The sequence below is a fragment of the Theropithecus gelada genome, chromosome 11, assembly GCF_003255815.1.
Source record: "Theropithecus gelada isolate Dixy chromosome 11, Tgel_1.0, whole genome shotgun sequence".
Lineage (NCBI taxonomy): Eukaryota > Metazoa > Chordata > Mammalia > Primates > Cercopithecidae > Theropithecus > Theropithecus gelada.
In genome coordinates this window covers 37,199,306-37,222,137 of record NC_037679.1, presented here as the reverse complement: position 1 = coordinate 37,222,137, position 22,832 = coordinate 37,199,306, and the positions used below count along the sequence as shown (strand labels likewise).

At 36.5% G+C, this 22,832-nt stretch overlaps 1 protein-coding gene across 2 annotated transcripts in view; it reads right to left on the bottom strand.

Moving 5' to 3' along the window:
* The window catches only part of NAV3 (neuron navigator 3), a 377,767-nt gene that overhangs the window by 130,524 nt on the left and 224,411 nt on the right, over positions 1–22,832 (bottom strand). For both annotated transcript variants that reach the window (XM_025403242.1, XM_025403243.1), the window contains exon 12: positions 21,989–22,108. In XM_025403242.1, coding sequence (XP_025259027.1) covers positions 21,989–22,108 — 120 coding nt within the window. The remainder of the gene's footprint in view (positions 1–21,988; positions 22,109–22,832) is intronic.

The window sequence follows — 22,832 nt, the reverse complement described above, 5'->3', positions numbered from 1 at the left end:
GTTTTTTGAAATGATAACAAGGAGGGATAGCAGGCGGTCTATACTGATGGTAGGAACTTTGTTAAGGTTTGAATGTTTGCTCCCTCCAAACTCACATTAAAATTTAACCCCCAGTGCAGCTGTATTAAGAGGTGAAACCTCTAGGAGGTCCCTGGGTCATGAGGGCAGAGCCCTCATGAATGTATTAACCCATTCATGGATTAGTGGGTTAATGGACTAATGGGTTAGTGTGTGAGTAGGTCTGTTATCAAAGCTAGTTTGGGTCTCTCTCAGCTGCTCCTCAGCATGTGATGCGCTGCACTGCCTTGGGACTCTACAGAGCATCCCCACTGTAGAGTAGGAGTGTAGCAAGAAGGCTCTTACCAGACGCAGTGCTCAACCTTGAACTTCTCAGCCTCCATAACTCTAAGAAGTAAATGTCTTTTCTTTTTAAATTATTCATTTTCAAATATTCTGTTACAAGTCACAGGAAATAGACTAAGACAGGCTTCAACATAGGCATTTCTTCAGAGGGGAAGTGATGATGAAAGTGGACATTTAACCCACCCCCAGGTCCAGGAGGAAAAGAATGTCGATAAGGAATACAGGGAGTCTTCAGGGGAGAGGCAGGTTTCAGTGAAAAGAACAAAGGGAAGGGCTAATTTCAAGAAGAAATTACTAATAGAGGCACTTCAGCCAACAGTGGATTATGAATTCTAAGCAGCATATTGAAAGGGTTTCAGCTATTGGGAAGAAATGAAAAACGTGGTTTAAAAGTAGAGAATTCAGAGGGCTATAAGTTTGTGAGGGTACGGGTATCAGGGATAATCTTTTCTCCTAAAAAGTTGATATATGTCGCCGGGCGCGGTGGCTCAAGCCTGTAATCCTAGCACTTTGGGAGGCCGAGACGGGCGGATCACGAGGTCAGAAGATCGAGACCATCCTGGCTAACACGGTGAAACCCCGTCTCTACTAAAAAATACAAAAAACTAGCCGGGCAAGGTGGCGGGCGCCTGTAGTCCCAGCTACTCGGGAGGCTGAGGCAGGAGAATGGCGTAAACCCGGGAGGCAGAGCTTGCAGTGAGCTGAGATCCGGCCACTGCACTCCAGCCCGGGCAACAGAGCCAGACTCCGTCTCAAAAAAAAAAAAAAAAAAAAAGTTGATATATGTCAAAACATACCTTTTCAATTAACTATGTTCTATTGAAATGCTAATGGTAGGAGAGCTACCACAGTGATTTTGTTTAACAACAGACTAACAGAAGTCATACACAGCGTGCCTAAAACCAAATACCAAAATATTCAATGCTGACTACCTTCAAGTGGAAACTTCTGAGAAAAATCAGTTTTTCACTGATCTGAAACAACAAGATGTTCTAAAAACATGTGCACAGATATTTTAAAAACAGGTCATAAATTGAAAAAATAACAAAATAATTCCTCAGCCCATATATTTATATTTGAAAATATAATGCATATGCCTGTGTATTAATATATGCCCTCAAGCCATGTATTAGTCTGTTCTCATGTTGCTAATAAAGACATACCTGAGACTGGGTAAGTTATAAAGGAAAACCATTTAATTGACTCACAGTTCCACATGGCTGGGGAGGCCTCACAATCATGGCAGAAGGCAAGGAGGAGCAAAGCCACGTCTTACCCATGGTGGCAGGCAAGAGGGCTTTTGTAGGGGAACTCCCCTTTATAAAACCATCGGATCTCATGAGACTTATTCACTAACACAAGAACAGCACGGGAAAGACCCGTCTGTGTGATTCAATTATCTCCCACTGGGTCCCTCCCATGACAAGTGGGAATTATGGGAACTACAAGATGAGATTTGGGTGGGGAGACAGCTAAACCATATTAGCCAGGAAATGAGATCAATAAAAGAACACCCAGGAAAAGATCTACTTAAAAGTCTTGTTTTGGGAATGTTTGGCATTTCATATTGAAAGTTTATCTTTGTGGTGTGAGTAGATTCAGAAATACACAGTGTGAGCTGCAAATGGAAAGGGGCAGTTGAGTGTGGAAGGCTCAGCACTGAGGATCCCTAACTCCAGGGAAGATCAAAGCCTTAGACCCTTAACTTTGAAAAGGGAGAAACTTCATTTCCACAGAGAAAGAATAGCATAACACCTCAGATGAGCTTCTCCCCCACTTCCAGATTTGCCCCTGCCTACTTATATGGGTAAATAGATCTAGGCCAGAATTTTAGGGAAAAAAGCAGCAAGAAAGAAAGTGAGAGGAAATGGTGACAGCCTGCAAGAGACTGCCAGCGAGATGGACAGCTGACTCAAGCTGGGAGGAGCATCCACAGCACAGCACACCTCCCCGACTCATCTGTTGACATTCACGTGCTGTAAAGGGTTGCAATCCGGGGCCCTCAAGCCATGCTGAGCACCAAGACCTTCATCTATACTCAGCCTTCACTGGGCTCTCCATGAGCTTTACAGTACTGAACTACCAGGTTCATTAGTTGTACCTACACATGGAGAATCATAAAAGGCCTAAGAGTGCCTATTGACTCTGACCAATAGAGATTCTTTCAAGAAAAGAATATTCCTGGTAGTCAGAATAATCAACCTCTCTATCTCTTAACGTATTATCACGCTGTAGTTCATAAGATGCTAGAGTTGTTGTAACAACAGACCTAACTGAATATTGAATATATACATTAAAGAAAGACTCAAAAGACTTATATAGCCTGATAGGTTTTTCTCCTAAAAAATTAATAAATCAAATTCTGACTTCTCTATTTCCTGTCTTATGCCTTTCCTGTTCATACCTGCTAGCTTGTCAAATGGATACAATCTCTAAAACACACTGGACTTCATTTATGATGACTAAATTGCCTGTGGTTGACAGGATTTTGAATTAGCCTACTTGTCATTATCAAATGCATGTGCTCAGCTAAATAAAGTCATAAGACAAGCAAGTTTGAGGTAATTAGATGGTGTTGATTGTACCTTTCATGATTAATTCTGCATTGAAGGTTACACGTACTATTGTATTTCACAACACAGAGCATCAAATAAGAGTAAAGAGTCCAGGGTACCTCATGACTACCAGTGTCAATTTGAACACTATTATCTCACCATGAGTAAATGGTCCAATATCTTAGAAAAACTCCAAAACGGCAGCAGATCAAGAATTATGATCTATTTCAGATAGAAATTAAACTATAATGGGAAAAAGTAAAGTCTAAAAGTCATAATCAATACTGATACCCACTGTGTTAATGAGTTTCTGTCATTACAATAACAATGGAATCAACTGGGTAGGAAAAGTATCTCTCGAAATTGTGGTGATTAAGTCTTTAATCCAAAGAGAACATTTATGCAGGTGAAAATTTATTTTAAAAGTATACTTCAAGATAGAAAACTTGTAAAAGTTAATTTAAGGCTCACAAAGGGGTTTTTAATGATCTTTGGAAAATGAGAGAATGCTTGACCTAGTCTTTCTCTTCTCTTGCTAAGGGGACATGATACTTTCATTTTCCACTTTCTACTGGCCCTTTGTACTTTTATACTTTGTACTTTTATACTTTGTGTGTCAGTCAGACCACATGAGTACCTACTATGCAAGAGATAAAACTTTTAAGTTAGAAACAGTGTAAACTATACCCTATCCTCAAATTATTTTTGTCTAAAATGCCAGGTTTAAGAATGTCTAGATGGCTATAATTTAAGATTTTATTGTCAACAGAATGGGTGGGGAAGAGGGTAACAAGTTCACAACATACTAAAATATAGACAAATAATTTTTATATTTATATATTAACTCTCCATGCTTCAGTGGCCTCATTTACACAATGCAGGATACAATATCTACGATTATGAACACAAGGAACTTAACACAATATCTGTCATACGATTACTTAAACACATATAAGTGACCTTCACTTTCTTTACTGTTCTATGTAGGCAAGAGAGTAGCCATTATTTATCATGCATGGAATCGGTAGAAACTTCATTTAGAGGGTAGGCCTAATCAGTTGTACAGTGTTCTCTTTGGATATGGTTCCATTCCAGATATAAGACCAGGGCACTGGGGTATCTAGCCATTCTCTAAATAAAGAAGCCTTCTGTTTGTTGTCTTATTTGTAAATAAGTGAGTTTTCAAAAATTAACTGATTTCTGACATCTGCTAATAATTTTTTTCTATGAAGAGAAGAAAACGATTTGTGACACTGTATAATATACTTATGGTGTGCTATCTTATGTATTCTTTATAATCATCCTTTTAAAGTAGGTTTGGGATTGTGAAACAGTTATCAAATACCAAATAAAAAATATCAAAAAATACTGCCTCCTTTTGCTGATAAAAATGTTATCAGTCATGAAAATAATGAATGCATCAATGGCAGGCTAATAAAACTTCAGAGATAAGAAATAATCATGCTTTGTTTTAAAGCACATTTCTTTCAAAATTTATGATTCTAGCCTATTTTTTTCCAAGGCATTTCCAGCTACCTAAGCTATAAATCTAAGTCTTTATATCTAAAAATCTCATACTGTCTTTTCATTTAAAAATAAAAAAAGACATCTTTAGAATTCTTGTGCTAGCTCATCCTTGCGCTGGATGTAGGACTCAATGGCACATCAGTTCTTCATGCTGTGACAGTTCTAGCTACAAAAGGTGTGACACTTCCTAACACCAAGGTACATTCACAGCTGGAGTTTTCAAATAACAGTTTTATTTTGGAGTCAATTCTGAGTGCTGCTAGGACATAGGAGGCTGTTATTTGTATATAAGCCTTTTGATCTATTTAAGGAATCACAAAGTTAAGTGGCTATAAACCAGCAAAATATTTGCTAGAAATATGATCAAAATAATATTTTTCTTTATAATTCGATTTTTCTAAACACTGCTTCTCTCTTGCTAAAGTGGTTAAGTATTCAGATGATTTCACTATGCCACATTATCTTCTGGGTGTTTTTAAGGGAGGGGAAAGCAAATCTCAGAGAGTCATCTTTCCATGGAGAATTGTCTCCATGCAGTTCTAGTTGTCTATTATTGTGCTGTGAGGTTATTGAGAGAGAATCTATGGCTTTAAATTTAAAAGAGTGGAAAGAGTGAAATGCAACTCTCATACTTGTTACTTGACCTCCTAGAAATTAGGTTTGATGTAGAGCAAAGAGAATGAGAATGTTACTGTTTGAACTGTGTACCTTCCAAAATTTGGTTGTTGAAATCCTAACCCTAAAACCTCAGAATATGACCTTACTTGGAGACAGGGTCTTTGCAGAGGTAATCAAGTTAAAGTGAGCTCACTGGAGTGGAGTGGGACCTAATCTAACATGACTGATGTTCTTACTGAAAGGATAAATTTGGACACAGACACACACAGGGGAGACAATGTGAAGACACAGAGAAGTCAGCCAACTACAAGACAAGGAGACATAATCCCTCCCTCATGGCCCTCAAGAGAAAAGAAGCCTACCAAAGCATGGATTTCTAATGTCTAGCCTCCAGAAGGGCGAGACAATATGTTTCTGTTTTTTGTTTTTGAGACAGAGTTTTGCTCGTGTTGCTCAGGCTGGGAGTGCAATGGCACGATCTTGGCTCACTGCAACCTCTGCCTTCTAGGTTCAAGCGATTCTCCTGCCTCAGCCCCGCAAGTAGCTGGGATTACAGGTGACCACTACCATGCCCAGCTAATTTTTGTATTTTTAGTAGAGACAGGGTTTCACCATGTTGGTCAGGCTGGTCTCAAACTCCTGACCTCAGGTGATCCACCCGCCTCAGCCTCCCGAAGCACTGGGATTACAGGCATGAGTCACCACACCTGGCCAATATGTTTCTGTTGTTTAAGTCACCCAATCTGTAGTACTTTGTTATAAAGTCCTAGCAAACTAATACAGACAATCAATGTTAAATTTAAGAGTCTAACAGTTACGATTTGGATTTGTTTCAGCACCATGGGAGTCAGCAAACTATGGCCATGGAACAAATCCACAGTGTACACTGTTACTTAAGAATGTTTTTTACATTTCTAAATAGTTAGAAAAATTGAGGACAATCTGTTTTCTCTCATTGTGTAAACAGATACACAATATCTTGATTTTACCTCTTGGCCCATAAACCTTAAAATATTTATTGTCTGGGTCCTTTATGAAAAAAGTTTGTAAACTCTGGCCCAGATAAGAATCAAGCTGAGTTGAAATCCAACTTAATTTAATTATTGAAATTTGGGTTAACTTTATTGAGCTTTCATATTTTTATTTGTGGAACAGAGCTTTCTAATGACGTTCCTTATTTTACAGAATTAGTATCAAGGAGTAAAACAAAAAATGAAGAATATGAAAAAGCTTAAGAAATATGGAAATGTCCATACATATAATTGTATTTTTTCAGAAAATATTTGTATAAATTACATATACAACAAATATTAGAAGTCTATCATTCACTCAACACATTTTCTAAAATCAGAGATGAATTCTTTGATGTTTTAGACACAATCCAAAGATACTTTAAGCAGAATTTCCACAGTAAATTGCCATCAGATATCCTAGCATTATACTTTGCTATTTAAATTTATTAATATCTTGGTCAAAATACTTTAAAATTACCACAAGCTAGAAAGCCTTGAATTTCTTAAGCAAGCAAAAACAGGTAGTAATATTTTGGATTATATGGCTTTTATAGACTTTCATACTTAATAAATTCTCCTCCATAATGATTTCAAATGTTAATACCCTAGCTACATGCTTTTTACACCTGTGTTTTTTAAAAAAAGCTCTCAAAAGAAAGCATGCCATTCATTCATTCATTTACACAAACATTTATTGAGTACTAATAGTGAATCAGGCCCTGTGCTAGATGCAGAGACTATAAAGTCAGAAAAGACATGAAATAAATACTTTCAAAATAATATGGGAAACATTAAGATGCACATGATGGCATAGGGTTTCGGGACATCACATGTATATTTTGTGATGAGAACTGCATTTGATTCTGGGAGTCCCTATCTTTGAGTATTTCATAGGTTTCTGGAAAAGACAGACACAGAGTCCTCAATATAATATGGCGAATTATAAGATTGACCCACAACTACTGCACAGAGAAGGAGCACTGAGTCTATGAGGTTTTGAGGAGAGTTCACAGAGAAGACAACGCCTGAAGTGAGTCTTGGAGGATAAACAAGAGATATGAAGGAAGCCAGAATTGGTATTCCAAGTTGAGTATGGGATTTCAGGCATAAGGAATGCCATGGAATAGCAGGTTTCAGGATGGTGGTGGATACCAACAAATAGTTACACATTTTCATATTGTAAACTGTGACACCGGGCAAACCAAGAGCTAAGGCAAGCCTGTGTGCCAGATGCCAGGATGCTCAGATTGGGAAAACAAGAAGGGAGAGAGTAGAGAAAAAGTGCATTGGGAATTCCATAGAGTAAGCTTATTAAGAGGTAAGTAAAGGCTTAGGCTGTGACAATGCTTCTTTGGCATCTGGGATTGTTTCAGGATGTCCTAACCTGTTCAATCTACTTGACTCTTGGGAACTTTGCAGAAGCTTCTTTCTCTCCTACTGGATTTGAACCTTGAATTATGTAGGACTGAGAGTGCATTGTTGTAATCAAAGGAGGGCCTCACATTTCATGTTAGTAGTCATGAAAATAATGGATAGATCAATGGCAGGTTAATAAAACTTTGGAGATAGGCAATAATTTGTCTTAAAGCACATTTTAAGCTTTGTCTTAAAGCACATTTCTTTAAAAATTGATGACTGTGGACTAGTTTTCCCCAAAACGGTTTCAGGTAATTAAGCTATAAATCTAAGTCTTTATATCTAAAAATCTCATACTGTCTTTTCACTTAAAAAAAAAAAAAAACCCCTTTAGAATTTTTGTGCTAGTCCATCTTTGCACTGGATGTAAGACTCTATAGCCCCCAAATCCTATCTAGGAAAAATACCACAGCCAGGCCAAGAGATAAAGTTAATCAAATACCGTTCTATTCAGCCACATCCAAATTCATAGTAACTATGGGCTTCTCACTTATGCAAACAATACATACTTTTTTTTCTTAAGTTGTTTTTAATATGATTTTCTGTCACAATCTAAAGAGTACTATTCTTGTAACTGTTAGTTTCATTCATCTTATAAATATAAAAATGAGGCCAGGAGAGCTCACTTTCCAGACTCACACAAACAACCAATGGCTTAGATGGGATCATAAACCAGGAATCTAAAATCTAAATCACCTTTCTGTGATTAATTATGTTAGATTACTTCTCACAACACTATGTTTTCTTCACATGTGTACTGCTTACAATGATGTACGGACTTGCAGTCAGTAAGCACGTGACAAATACACAGGGAAAGTAAAGGATCAGTGATAGTCCTGATCAGGTAGACTGACACCAGGTTGCCAGGATTACAGGATTCAACGAGGGAAAAAAGTTCTCAATATTTAATTAACCTGTTTCAGCCCTCAAGTGTACAGTGTGTCCCGTCCAGATTACCTTTCTTTTTTTCTTTTCCCAGAGGAAACTCTCCAGTCTTTTGCTAAAATAGAAAAAAGACAGATATCTACTATTTCAAGAGTTGGGTAGGGGACCTGGAGGTCTGACCACTTCTTAAAAAGCTTCTGATCCAATTCCTCCTGTTTTTTCTTCATATTCATCCCTACATCTCAAATCAGAATTAGTAGAATACCAAATGCCAATTGGCATTGGAATACTCATTCTGTCTTCCATCATATCTTAGTTTGTTTGTTTGTTTTGAGAGACAGAGTTTTGCTCTTTTTTTTTTTTTTTTTTTTTTTTTTGAGACGGAGTCTCGCTCTGTAGCCCAGGCTGGAGTGCAGTGGCCGGATCTCAGCTCACTGCAAGCTCCGCCTCCCGGGTTCACGCCATTCTCCGACCTCAGCCTCCCGAGTAGCTGGGACTACAGGCGCCCGCCATCTCGCCCGGCTATTTTTTGTATTTCTTAGTAGAGACGGGGTTTCACTGTGTTCGCCAGGATGGTCTCCATCTCCTGACCTCGTGATCCGCCCATCTCGGCCTCCCAAAGTGCTGGGATTACAGGCTTGAAGAGTTTTGCTCTTGTTGCCCAGGCTGGAGTATAATGACGCGATCTCTGCTCACTGCAACCTCCACCTCCCAGACTCAAGTGATTCTCCTGCCCCAGCCTCCCGAGTAGCTGAGATTACAGGCGCGAACCACCACGCCTGGCTAATTTTTGTATTTTTAGTAGAGATGGGGGTTTCACCATCTTCGCCAGCTGGTCTCGAACTCCTGACCCGCAGGTGATCCGCCCACTTTGGCCTCCCAAAGTGCTGCGATTACAGGCATGAGCCACCGCGCCCAGCTATATCATGTCTTTTACTTATCCTCCAAGACTCACTTCAGGTGTTGTCTTTTCTGTAAACTCTCCTCAAAACTTCACAGGCTCAGGGACCCTCCTCTACGCCCTAGTTGTATGTCAATCTAATAATCTGTGGTATTATTTTTGAAGACTCTGTGTCTGTCTTTTCCAGAAGCCTATAAAATATCCAAGAATAGGCACTGTGTTCTACTATTTGATCCTAAAATTCCCAAGCCTTTTTGGGGTTCCTGTAGTATAAATTGCCTCCTTCTTGACTTTTCCCACAGTGTTCTCAGTGCTTTTGTGGGCCTGCTAAATCAGTTACGATTCTTCTTCACTGTTGCCACCTTCATAGCATTATTGCTATTGTTTCCTTTTCTATGCTGGGCTATACAGATTTCTACATTTAAGACATTTTTTCAATAATATATTTGTACAGTTTCAGAAGCAGCGAAGCTAGTATAATATTTGAGTATGAACATATCTCTGCTATAAAATCGTCAACTGTTCAACATATTCCACAAATTTAGTATTGAATTGAAATTTGAACAGCATATCTATTAGTTTTCACTATGATTAACCTGTTCTAGTCACTAGCTTGTGATCAAGAGTGAAGCTGGAAACAATTTCAAAATAATTAAAATATTACTGACGTCATTATTTTTATGCACTTAAAAAAAAATCTTCACCTGGGTATAAATCCCAGCATCTGGCATTTACTAGTGGTTTAACCTTAAGAAAGTTTTTCAGTCTCTTGTGCATTGCATGCCTCATTTGCAAAAAGGCAATGATTATAGTATCAAACTCAGAAGGTTGTTATGGGAATTAAATTAGCAATATGTGTGGTACCAACCATTCAATATGGAAACTATTATTATAAATAATTTTATTTTTACCTAGCAAATATTTGAACACTCAGGTAGATGTGGCTAGTCCCAAGCTGTCTGACATCAGAGTAAAATATACTCTTAGAGAAACAAATGATAGAGTTTTGTTCTATAAAAAATATAAGGAACTCCTAGATATTTAATTAAGCTTCATGAAGAAGCATAGGTTCAGTAACAAGGTTTTATCATCTGTCTTGTCAGCAGGAAAACCTAACTGACAAAATATTTCAAAATTACAACAAACTGTAATTCCTGACAGTTTACAAATACACGCTTGAAATTAAAAATCTAAAATTAAATTATAAATCTTTATCTCATCAAATGAGAATTATATAGAAAACGTAAATACCAAATGTACATGTATATGTATACATACACATATACCCACACAAACATGCACGCACAGATATGTGAGGCATCTCCTTCTAGTAAGTTCAAAATTTGATCTTTTTAGAAAATAAATTCATGAATATAGTCATACAACCAGATCAGATAAGACTCTGCTAATTGTTATGCAGATAAATCAGAATGTGATGAATGCCTTAAATTTAATGGTTTATTGCACTAGCTCTTTAGATATGTAATTTATTCCACATAATAGAAGGACACGTGATCATTAAAAATCATATTCAAAAATAATATCTAATACTATGCAGTATTATTTATTATATAAATACAGTGAAGAAAGCAGTATATATATACTCTATATATGATGTAACCCAAACTATGTAAATAGAAAGGGTAAAGAAGCCTAGGAGGAAATATCTTAATGCAATATTCTTAGTTGTCTTTGGGATGAGAGGATTATAGATTCTTTTTAGATTCTTCTTCATACTTTTGTATATTTTATGAATTTTCATTAATAAGCATAGAAAAGTTTTATAATAAAAAACAATTTAGTTTAGAAACTAAGCACTCATTTATAATGAAAACACTGTCATTTACAAATTATCCTAAAAAAATATGGGCGTTCTGGTAAGGCTTTAAAAAAAACCAAGGGTATTGCAAATAACTTTAACTATTTCAAATGCAAATTAAGTCAGGCAAGAAAAACATATACATGGAACCCATATGCCTCTAATAAACAAGTCCATGCCACCCACTCTATGCAGCCGGAGGGAGGAAGATGCAGAATTTATCAGCTGCCAGCCAAACGCCCTCAATTTAATGATCCCAAGTTGAAAATCTGAACCCATTGGTTAGCCTATCAAAAAAAAAAGAATTCATGCCTAGTTCTTGAAGGGGAAATAACCAAGTGTTTCATGTATAGATGTAACTTCTTTAATCAAGCTAAGTATTTAATTAGCTAGGATATCTCTCATCATGAAAAGTAATATCATGTAATACAAAAGGACCAAAATTCCTTTTTCCCTCATGTAAGCGCTCTTTCAGTATTTTTCATTTTATAAGCCAAACATATTTCTCCCTCTTCCATTTTTCTATTTCCTGAGCCTGTTAGAAATAAATATTTCAATAAGAATTATATTTCAAAACAATGACAAATTTATATTACATATATTGTCTATAAAATATATGTATTACATATAATTATCTGTATTATAAATATATATGTAATTATATATGTATATATAATTATATTTGTTTTATATATTATATGTATAAAAGAACAAAACATTGGTAAATTGCTTTATTGATATTAGCAAGCTAACTAGCTTTTTAGAAGCTCTCACACATGTGAAATGATTGCTCTGTCATCTGTGTTTTCAGGTCTATTGACAGTGCAATAAAAGTAAATATCATTACACATTAAATTAATTTACCAACTTTTTGAACCTAGATTAAAAAAAACTGTTTATAGTGTAGATATGTTTAGGTCAAAATGGAAAAATTAAATAATTTATGAAGTCAAAACATTTCATCCAGGCATGATAAAAACCTTTATAAAATTAATAATTTTATGAATAATGCTTAAAACACAAGATCTAAATTTAAATTCTACAATTATTATTTATTAACAAAGTATCTATGGGTAAGCTACTTGACGTAAGCATTATTTGCCTCAATGGAACTAATAAAACCTACTTTATAGGGCTATTGTAAAGATAAAGTAAAATAATGTATTTAAGTAATATGGTATGTTAGTTATACACAGTAGGTCCTCAATACTTATATCTATTATAGCTATTTTTATTATAACAAATTTGACTACTCTTCCTCCTCTTTCTTCTCCTCCTTTTTCTCCTCCTATTCTTCCTCTTCTTCCTCCTCTTTTCTCCTCCTTTCCTCCTCCTGTTCCTCCTCTTGTTCCTCCTCTTTTCTCCTTCTTTCCTCCTATTCCTCCTCTTCTTCTCTTTTCTTCTTCTCAATATCTTTACCATCCTCATAAGATTCATTAGTAAATTCTATTATAAGCAGGTAATAAGAGTCCTTGGAACCATCTCTTGTATTGGGAGAATCATTCTAGAATGGTAAAGTTAAAATCTGATCAAGTTTAATGTCAAGGTGAGTCTTATTAAAAAAATAGCATTTAAAGTTACAATCTACAGCTTGGGCTAGTTGTAGCGTCGAAACATCTTTTGAATTTCAGTGGCAATTGAGGTTTAACACTCCCTACTCTAACGCTCTTCTAATATAAGACTCTTGAGTAAAAAGCCTAGGATTGAGCACAGTGATTGGCAGAGAGTAGGTTCTCAACATGTGGGTGTGGTATGAATTAATTCCCTAACGGGCATTATAAGAAAGTACTGGAAGCCTCTGAGGTTACTTACAATGGGCACAGTTAATTTTAAGATTTGAAGAGAAGTCCAGAACCAGTTCAAATTCTTGCAATCATGAGCAGAATGGCAAAATGAATTTGAGAGGGCATCAATAACGGTTTTTTCACGTCCCTAATGTTTTGCATTGGTCTCTCCCCACTTAGAGTAAAGAAATGTGGGCAGAAAAGGCAGGCCATCTGATTATAAAATGAAGTAATTATATTTACTTTGTCTCTTTCCATCTCAGTCTGTTAATCTTTATTGTGTTTGCTTTTAATTACAATGGAGAGCCAGTAAGCTAATGAAGGAAATAGTTAAGACACGGGAATATACTAATTCTGTGATTGTACTGGAACAAATCAACATGGATAAAATGAATTATTAGTTTACACACACTAGTGACAAGCATCATGAATCTGATCCTTGAGATATTTGCTTGGTGGCTTAGGAGAAATCTCTGTTGCCTTTACTTTTCCTAGTTGGAAAACACTTGGAAATCATAAAGGTCTCCCACCCTTATAACGGTTGACCCCATGATTTTATGAGAACTGGCATGATGCCCTTTGTCATGGCAATGTAATTTTCTGCACATTGCTAACAATTGCAGACTTAGATATTTAGTATTAACTATGTATTTAGATTTGAACTTAGGCTTGCTTCAATATATGATGAGTTACAATGGCAACCTCAGACTCATACAAAATCATGACAATCTTTAATGCCTTTTGGAAACTCTGTGATTTCAGCATGTGGATTACAGTTTCACAAATCAAAACAATCCATCAGGTAGCACAATACAAAAATAATTTCTATGATGTACTATGCTTTTATACTTTCAATAAAAGCATGATTATATAGGAAAATCAGTATACATATGAAGTTATATTGATTAGTTTATAATTAAATTTAGCAATTACTATATTTAGGAATATAGTTTAGATAACAATGTGACAGACAACCCAAAATATAACTGGAAAAGGTATCTTCATTACCACAAGTTCTGGAATTTTGTTCATATTCAGTATAATATATAGTATCTGGAGCTTTGCCTTTCTTTCCTTTGAGATTCATTTTGCCATCATATTGACTGAACAGCTACCTGGATGAATCATCCACATAACCTAATTTTGACTTCTATTATCATTCTACTTCAGTAACCCAGGTTATAGCTTGCAATTTGTTCAACCCCTCAGTAAATCTCTACCTCTCAAATGTGAAATTTATTATTATTTTATTTTAATTTTTGGTAAAAAACCTTCTAATCAACCTCTTTGATCCCCTTCCTTTCATTAAACATGCTCAGGGGCTTCAAAGTAATGTTTTCAGAAGGCTTTATCAAGGTGCCAGCAGGTGTGTGTCTGAAGAGGGCTTGATTTCTGGTTCATAGGCAGCTGACATTTTGCTGTAACCTCACATGGCAGCAGAGGCCGAGGGGCACTCGATAGTGGGTTCTTTTCTAAGGGCACTAATAGCATTCATGAGACCTCCCCTCTTGTGACCCAATCACTTCCCAAAGACCTTACCTCCAAATATCATCACAAGGGGGACTGGGTTTTTTTTTTTTTTTTTTTTTAATTTATTTATTATTATTATACTTTAAGTTGTAGGGTACATGTGCATAACGTGCAGGTTTGTTACATATGTATACTTGTGCCATGTTGGTCTACTGCACCCATCAACTCGTCATTTACGTCAGGTATAACTCCCAATGCAATCCCTCCCCCCTCCCCCCTCCCCATGATAGGCCCCGGTGTGTGATGTTCCCCTTCCTGAGTCCAAGTGATCTCATTGTTCAGTTCCCACCTATGAGTGAGAACATGCGGTGTTTGGTTTTCTGTTCTTGTGATAGTTTGCTAAGAATGATGGTTTCCAGCTGCATCCATGTCCCTACAAAGGACGCAAACTCAGGGTTTTAATATAGGAATTTTGGAAGGAGATAAACATTAAGTCTATTGCAGTCCTATAATCTTTTTCCTGATTCTTCTATCTTCCTTAAGACTTACCACCTTCTTTTGTCTAGGAATTCACTCTCTGTACCAGATCAAATTCCTTTCTCCCCAAAATAAAACAGAGCAAATCAGCAATAATCTTCATCCTGTCCCTTTTGTTGACTTCTATCTGATCTCTCTCCTTACTTTCACTGCAACTTTCCTGAAGATCTCCCTTCATTGTTTCAACCTCCTAACTTCTTCACCTTTTCATAACCTAGCATGCTCCTTCAGTACTTCATTGAAACTAACTTTGAGAAAGCCACTGATAAGAAACTAGTTGCCAAACATCACTTATCCACGGAGTTGGACAGTATTGCATATTTCCTCTTCTCTCCATTTCAAAAAACATCAGTTAACCCTAGTTGTCCTTTGATCTCTGTGTTAAAGCAGATTTCTCTGTCTCTCCAAAGGTGGTTCTTCTTTTATTCACTCTTTCAATGCTAAGAATTCATTCTCAGGGCTTGTTTTCTTACTGCACATCTGAGATACAAATGTTTCTAGCTTGCACAGTGCAGAGTCACAGACTGGTTTAAACAAAATTTAATTCATTACTGTCATAATAGGCCTCAGGCAGGCAGGAGGCCAGCTCCACTGAGTGATGCTATGGCTGGGAAGCTGACCTCAGATTCGCGCTGTCTTGCATTAAAATCTCCAAAAAGAGCTCAGATAGTTTTGCCACAGTTACCTCACCTGCTGGGCAGGCTTCTCATGACTGGTGGCATTTTCACTCTGCACAGGTGGTATCATCACCAGCTCTATCTCTGTGAGAAACTTCAAGAAACTAGGACAGTTACAGGACCATAAGTGCAATCTTCACTCTCTCCTGCTTTATATAACTATGTCTGTGAATTTCTAGAGTTTTTTGCCCCTGAAGAAAGTTTTTTGTCTTTAACTGTATCTGTGAATTTCTAGAGTTTTTGGCCACTGAAGTAAGTTTTTTGTCTTTAACTGTATCTATTGATCTTATGTATCTGTTAGGAGAGTTCTAACACTTAAAATTTGGGAAACTTCTCATAAGAGTCCAGACTCTTGGCTTCATTTGGAAAAAAAAATCAAATACTTTAGTAATCCTTGGCTCTCTTTTCCACATTTATGCATTTCCAAACGCAGCAATTTACAATATAAATATGCATATATACAATCTAGAGCTCATATACAAGCTAATTTTGTATACAATCGTATATAAGCTCTAGATTATATATATGATTATAATACATACTAATACTTTAATCCAGCACATACATAGTGACTGACCTTATATCCCCAAGGATATAACCACCTGGGAGTTACACAGGGTTATGAATTGAATTGTGTCTCCACCCCCTAATTTACATGAAGTATGAACCTGCAATGTGACTGTATTTGGAAACAGGACTTTTACAGAGGTAATTCAGGTTAAATTAATACATAAGGGTGGAAACCTAATCTAATAGCACTGGTGCCCTTATAAGAAGAGAGAGGGACACCAAATACCTCTCTCTATAGAGGTAGGCGGACAGGCAGGCAGGCAAGCAGACGACAAATAGATAGATAGATAGATAGATAGATAGATAGATAGATAGATAGATCGATAGATAGATCGATAGATCGATCTCTTCAGGAGCACAGAGGAAAGGCCATGTGAGGATATAGCATGAAACCCACTCTCTGGAAGTCAGGAAGAGTTCTCATAAAAAAACAAATTTGCAGACGCCTTGATCATAAACTTCTAGCCTCCAGAACTGTGAAAAACTAAATGTCTATTGTTTAAGCCATCCAATCTGTGGTATTTAGTTATGAAACCAAGGAATATCATACACACAGACAAAACCCAAGTTCCTCTAGAAATAGATGGTGTCCCCAGTCCCCTTTCCCACTGCCATTCTTTAGTTAGGTGCTCATCTAATTTATTTTAGTCACTATCTAAGCCCTCTACCTGTCTTTATCTCATCCCTCTTCAATATTCTTACATTGCTGTGAGAGTTCCTTTTAAAATACAATGATCATAGCATGTGCTCTTGCCTTGAAGTGAAATAAAACTAATTAAACTTAGTAAAATAGCTCCTTATCACCTATAGGTCCAAACACCCTAGTATGGCCCCCGCGTCCTTTGTTCCTTGTCTTCTTGACCACATTCCCAGTGCGCTTCAGAATCCCATTATTGGTTCCTCACACCAAACTCTTCTATGCCTTTATGTTCTCACTCCCCACATTCCTTCTGATTTCTCCCAGGCTGGATGTCAAAAAGTTGTATGCTTTCTTTAAGACCCTGCTTAAATGCTACTGCGTTTTGAAGTCTTTCCTTTATACTCCCAGGAAGGAGTAACTGTTTCTCTTTGGTGCTTCTAAGGCACATTGTATAGACATCTATTATGAGTGGCCTTTGTTTACATTACTCTCTCTTACCATTAAACTGAGGAACTTTCACCCATATTGTTTTGTTTTATTTTTTCCCAAGGTGCTATTATGATAACAGGCACTTAGGAAGTAATCATATATTTGTTTATCAAATATTTGTGACTGTTAGCATAGAAGCTAGAGTAAGAACAATAATAGGAGTTAATAAAGTTCAAAACCACAAACATCCTGCAGTCCCCCAAAATGTACCTTTTAAACGTAGCCCAACACAATGTATAAAACCTACATATTTAACTGCCTGCTATAAATGTATCTGTGAAGTTGCTGGAGAGTCTCCAACATATCTACAAGGATTATATCCATTCTGTAATTTTTTTTTTTTGTCAAGTAAATACAGAAATGGGGTTGGTGTTGGATTGATATGGAAAGTAAATGAACTGCAATATCTTTAAGCAATAAAATATTTAAAATACACTACAGATGGCTGCTGAAAGTCCTCCTTTTTCCTTTGGGGCCTTTTTAATGTGCTGGTAAGAGGAATTCAGTTCTCTATTGTCCATCACATTTTAACCAGAAGTTGATCAAAGGGGAAGCTACAGCCTTCACTACAACAATACAAACAATTCAAGTCCATTGCTATCCTAGCTAGCTGGCTGGCTGCCATTGTGCTATGGCTCTGTGCTTTTGCACTTACACAGCTTTTAGAAAGAATAAGAAAAAAATGCTGTGGATTTTTTTTTTCTTTTGGCTTTTAAGCTTTCTTGCCAGTGAATTGTTGCAAGCCTTATCATTTACGCATTAACTATAATGAATCAATCACTAATACGTTTCATATTATTTAAAAGACCTTTGACAAAAGTAGTTGGGAACCACAAAATAGGAAGTAAAAGACCTGAATCCTTGTGCTATTAGCTGCATGCTCCTGGGTAAATAAATATTTCTGAGTTTCTATTATTATATTGGTCAAGTGAAGGCATTCAACTAAATCAACATTTCATAAAATGCTACAGGAACAAGTTAACTATTATAAGAGAAAAAAGTGAAGGAATCAGTGAAAAAGCTCATGGAACACTGAATTCAATAAAATTAAGTAGATTTTATTTTGAACCTCAAGACTTCTCTGTACCTTTGACATGTTAATATCCAGCATTACTCTCTAAGAACAGATATGATACTCAGTTTTTTCAAATGTATATAACCCCAGAAAACTAATTTTTGACTTAGAATATCTACTATTGTCTTATGATACAAGAAACACTGGAAAAGTCCAAACTATATGACATCTGAAAGGTCTTTAAAAAATGGTATAAAATTTTTTTGATATGTATAATTGTTTTCTTTTAAAACTCACATTTCTATGTGTTATAAGCTGATATGGTTATTTCCACAATTTATCTGATATATTTATTGAGTTCCTACAGTATGCTAGCTACTGGTGATACAAAGATGGATTAGATATTATTCTACATTTAAGTGTTTCATGTTCTATGAGTGAAGCAGACATGTGAACATGTAATTACTTACGTGACTGCATAACAGAAAAATCAACAGCAAGCTGCAGGAGCAGAGAGAAGATATGTTTTGAAAATAATCAGAAAAATTGCTGTGAAAGACTTTTTGGCCTTTAAAATGTGATTTGCTATGTTGTATGGATATAGTTTTTAGTAGAATAAAATTTCCCCAGTTGACATTTTCTGCAATTGTCTTCTAATTCCTACCAAGTCAAATTTAAGGTGCCGAGATTAAAAGGTTAAGACAAATAGACAGGAAACATGTTTTTATATGATACAGTAATTTTTTTTTAGTAAACCTGAACAAAAAGTAGTATCTTATATCTGTTCTTGCCTATCCTACTTGAAATGAGTAACAGAATTTAGAAAATGTTTTGAAACAATTTTTCATAGAAGAAAGTATTTTAAATTAACTGAGTCATACAACTACAACATTTAAGTCCATGTATTTTAAAATGATATACATCCCAAGTTACTTCCCTAATATAAGATTTTAAAAGACCTTCAGACTTATCTGTAATTTTTTAAAAAACCTTCTATCTCTGCTAATAGGAGGATTTACACTATGACCTTATTGCAATTTAATTTATACAAGCAGCTCAAGTTAAAATTATTCTTTTAAAAACTATTTATATAGGCCGGGCGCGGTGGCTCAAGCCTGTAATCCCAGCACTTTGGGAGGCCGAGACGGGCGGATCACGAGGTCAGGAGATCGAGACCATCCTGGCTAACACGGTGAAACCCCGTCTCTATTAAGAAATACAAAAAACTAGCCGGGCGAGGTGGCGGGCGCCTGTAGTCCCAGCTACTCGAGAGGCTGAGGCCGGAGAATGGCGTGAACCCGGGAGGCGGAGCTTGCAGTGAGCTGAGATCCGGCCACTGCAGTCCAGCCTGGGTGACAGAGCGAGACTCCGTCTCAAAAAAAAAAAAAAAAAAACTATTTATATAATCTTCAAAAACTGCATCTACCAAGCTGAACCAATTTATTTCAGGTATAATAAGTCATTATTTGATTTAATTCAAAAATTAGCATCATCAGTGTATTCTAATGTATCAATATTCTCATTCTCTTGACAGAACACCGCTAATAGGGTAAATAAGAATTCTGAAATGTCATTTTTAATGTTTAAATATTTATGCTAGGCATTCATGTGTTTGTAGGCCTGGCATCTATTTGTTCAACTTAATATGTGATGCTTGAACTTAAGAACCACCTTGAGGGCTAAAGCTCAGATTACCAGGTCTTACCTTGAGATAGTCTAATTCAGTAAGTCTTGGATGAAGCTGACAATCTGTCTTTCTATAAAGTTTCAATGGCTACTGCTGCTGCTGCTGGTCCAGGTTACACACTTTAAGAGGCACTGCTTTCACAGGTCCCCACTTATTAGATATCTATCTAGGTCTTTATGTTGTTCTGAGTTCCTCTACCAGAGCCCAATCTGGGGCCCTGATAAAGCAAGGAGAGTTGATTATCCCAGTGTCCCCAAACCGAAGTCACCTTGTGTTCGTTTCTTGGTTCTGCCATCACAACCTCCTTTACCAAAAACTAGCAGATCTTCCCTCCCACAATGTTTTCTACTTTCAGCTAACAATAATAGAATAATAGGTCATTAGTTTCAAAATGTGGCCCACACTTTGGGATTCTTTCCCTCTTATCACTGTCTATTTTTCACATAACCCATTTTTCTCTTTCATAACATCCTTATAGTACCTTGGTTCTTTCCGGAGCTCATTTGCCACTCTATTTAATTAGATGCGATTGCCAGTCTATATGACTATATAGCCTAATTAATAAATAGCCTATATTCATTAATTTGTTAATTAACTCCACAAACATTTGTTAAAACTCAACACATAAATATGACAAAAATTCTGCACTCGTGGACTTACATTACAGGCGGGGAGATGCTTCACACACACACATGCTTCACACCCACATACACACACACACGCGAGTATATAGGCTAGGAGAGTAGGATACAGACAGGGTAGGAGCTGAGACTGTTCTAACCATTATGAGTTAGGATATCAACAGCCTGTGGGTAAGGAGAAACTGAAGACTAATATTAGAATTCCCTGGGTATCTAGCTTTTGGAGTTGAATGTACAAAAATGCACAATGAATTGTATACAGTTCCTATTTCAGAATGTGAGTACTTTGCACCTTAACCTTTTGTCTTTCTCATAAATGCTGAATTAAACAACTACTCTAGGTATTTAGATATAATAATTCTGAAAATATGCAATTCCTTCCTGTACAACAAAGTCAAAATTTTGAGTGAAGAGGGAGCAAAATCAGGCCAGAAATGTATATTACAACATTATCTTACCAAATCAATGTTCTTAAACAGTGATGATTCTGATAAATCAGCAGAGCAATTTCCAGCAAAATAATTAGTTCATCACACACACACACACACACACACACATCTTTAAGAAATTTGAGGCAATAAAGAAGCAAAAATAAGCCTAAAGTAAGAGTTTTTCTATGTTTACAACACCTTCAAGAAAAGCAACAAGCTTATTATGCTAGATGATTTGAAACATGTTTTAATCTTTATATCATTAGCTTCTAGGTAAATCTGAGGATATCTGAACTGAATGAAATTTATTAACCAGAGTTTCTTTCTAATAAGGAAAATAAGTACATGTTTGTAATTTTGCTTTTACAGATATTAACATATTCAACTGTGTTACCTGAAATTAAAAAAAAAATCTCCCTAGCCACACATTTATTTTCGGTATTACAGAGCTAAAATGGCCTTGTAAAGAAAATCATCCTAGTTTTAAAAATATCCCAAAATAGGCTAGACGCAGTGGATCACGCCTGCAATCCCAGCACTTTGGGAGGCCGAGGTGGATGGATTACAAGGTCAAGAGATGGAGACCAGCCTGACCAACATGGTAAAACCCCACCTCTACTAAAAATACAAAGATTAGCTGGGCATGGTGGCGCGTGCCTGTAGTCCCAGCTACTCAGGAGACTGAGGCAGGAGAATCACTTGAATCCGGGAGGCTGAGGTTGCAGCAAGCTGAGATTGTGGCATTGCACTCCAGCCTGGTGACAGAGGGAGACTCTGTCTCACAGAAAAAAAAAAAAAAAAAAAAAAATCCCTAAATAATTATTTATCAAAATAAAATATTTATCAAAGTAACAAGTCCTTTGATTTACACTATTTAATAGGAGTTTCTCTTATTTTCTTATAAAATTGCTTCATACACGCTTCACCATCATATAGGCTGATAGCATTACCTGTCTGCATCCACTGTCACATCGTGAACCCCTCTCTGGATGACGTCCCGGGAGCTTGCTGTGTCTGGTATTCGGTTCAGACTTCTAGTGTATAGGTTAAGTCCTCCATCTGTCATGTACCTGAAAAGAAATGTCTAATTAATCCACAGAAAATAAAATCAACTCAACTGTACAATTTAACTTAAACAAACGGTGTCCACAATTTTCAATAATTACTCAAATATATTCTACTATCTTTTTTTTTCTGTATAAACATTCTATTCACCAGGGATAATTAAAATATTTTTTCAAGTTTACTAGGAAATCAATATTCCTGACTGCAACAAGTAACTAGCCTATCATAGAACCTATTTTTCTCTTTATTAATATTATGAACAGACTTGCAGATAATATAACTCTTAGAAAATTAAAAGGAAGGAAATTTCATTTTTGAAATATTGTTTTTAAAGAGGTCATAGGAGTAAAGGATCAAAGCCTAAACTTCCACCATATCTGCCATCTTCCTAGAATTCTGTTTTTATATTTAAATTATATTTAATATCTCATATCAGCTGCTGTCACAGCACTGTCAAAATCAGCTGTGTCCCCACCCAAATCTTACCCTGAACTGTAAAAATCCCCATGTGTCAAGTGTCAAGGGTGGGGCCAGGTAGAGACAACCGAATAATGGGGGTGGTTTTCCCCATACTGTTCTCGTGGTAGTGAATAAGTCTCACAAGATCTCATGGTTTTATAAATGGGAGTTCCCTTGCACAAGCTCTCTTGCCTGCGGTGCGCCATGTAATATGTCCCTTGCTTTTCCGCTATGATTGTGAGGCCTCCCCAGCCATGTGAAACTGTGAGT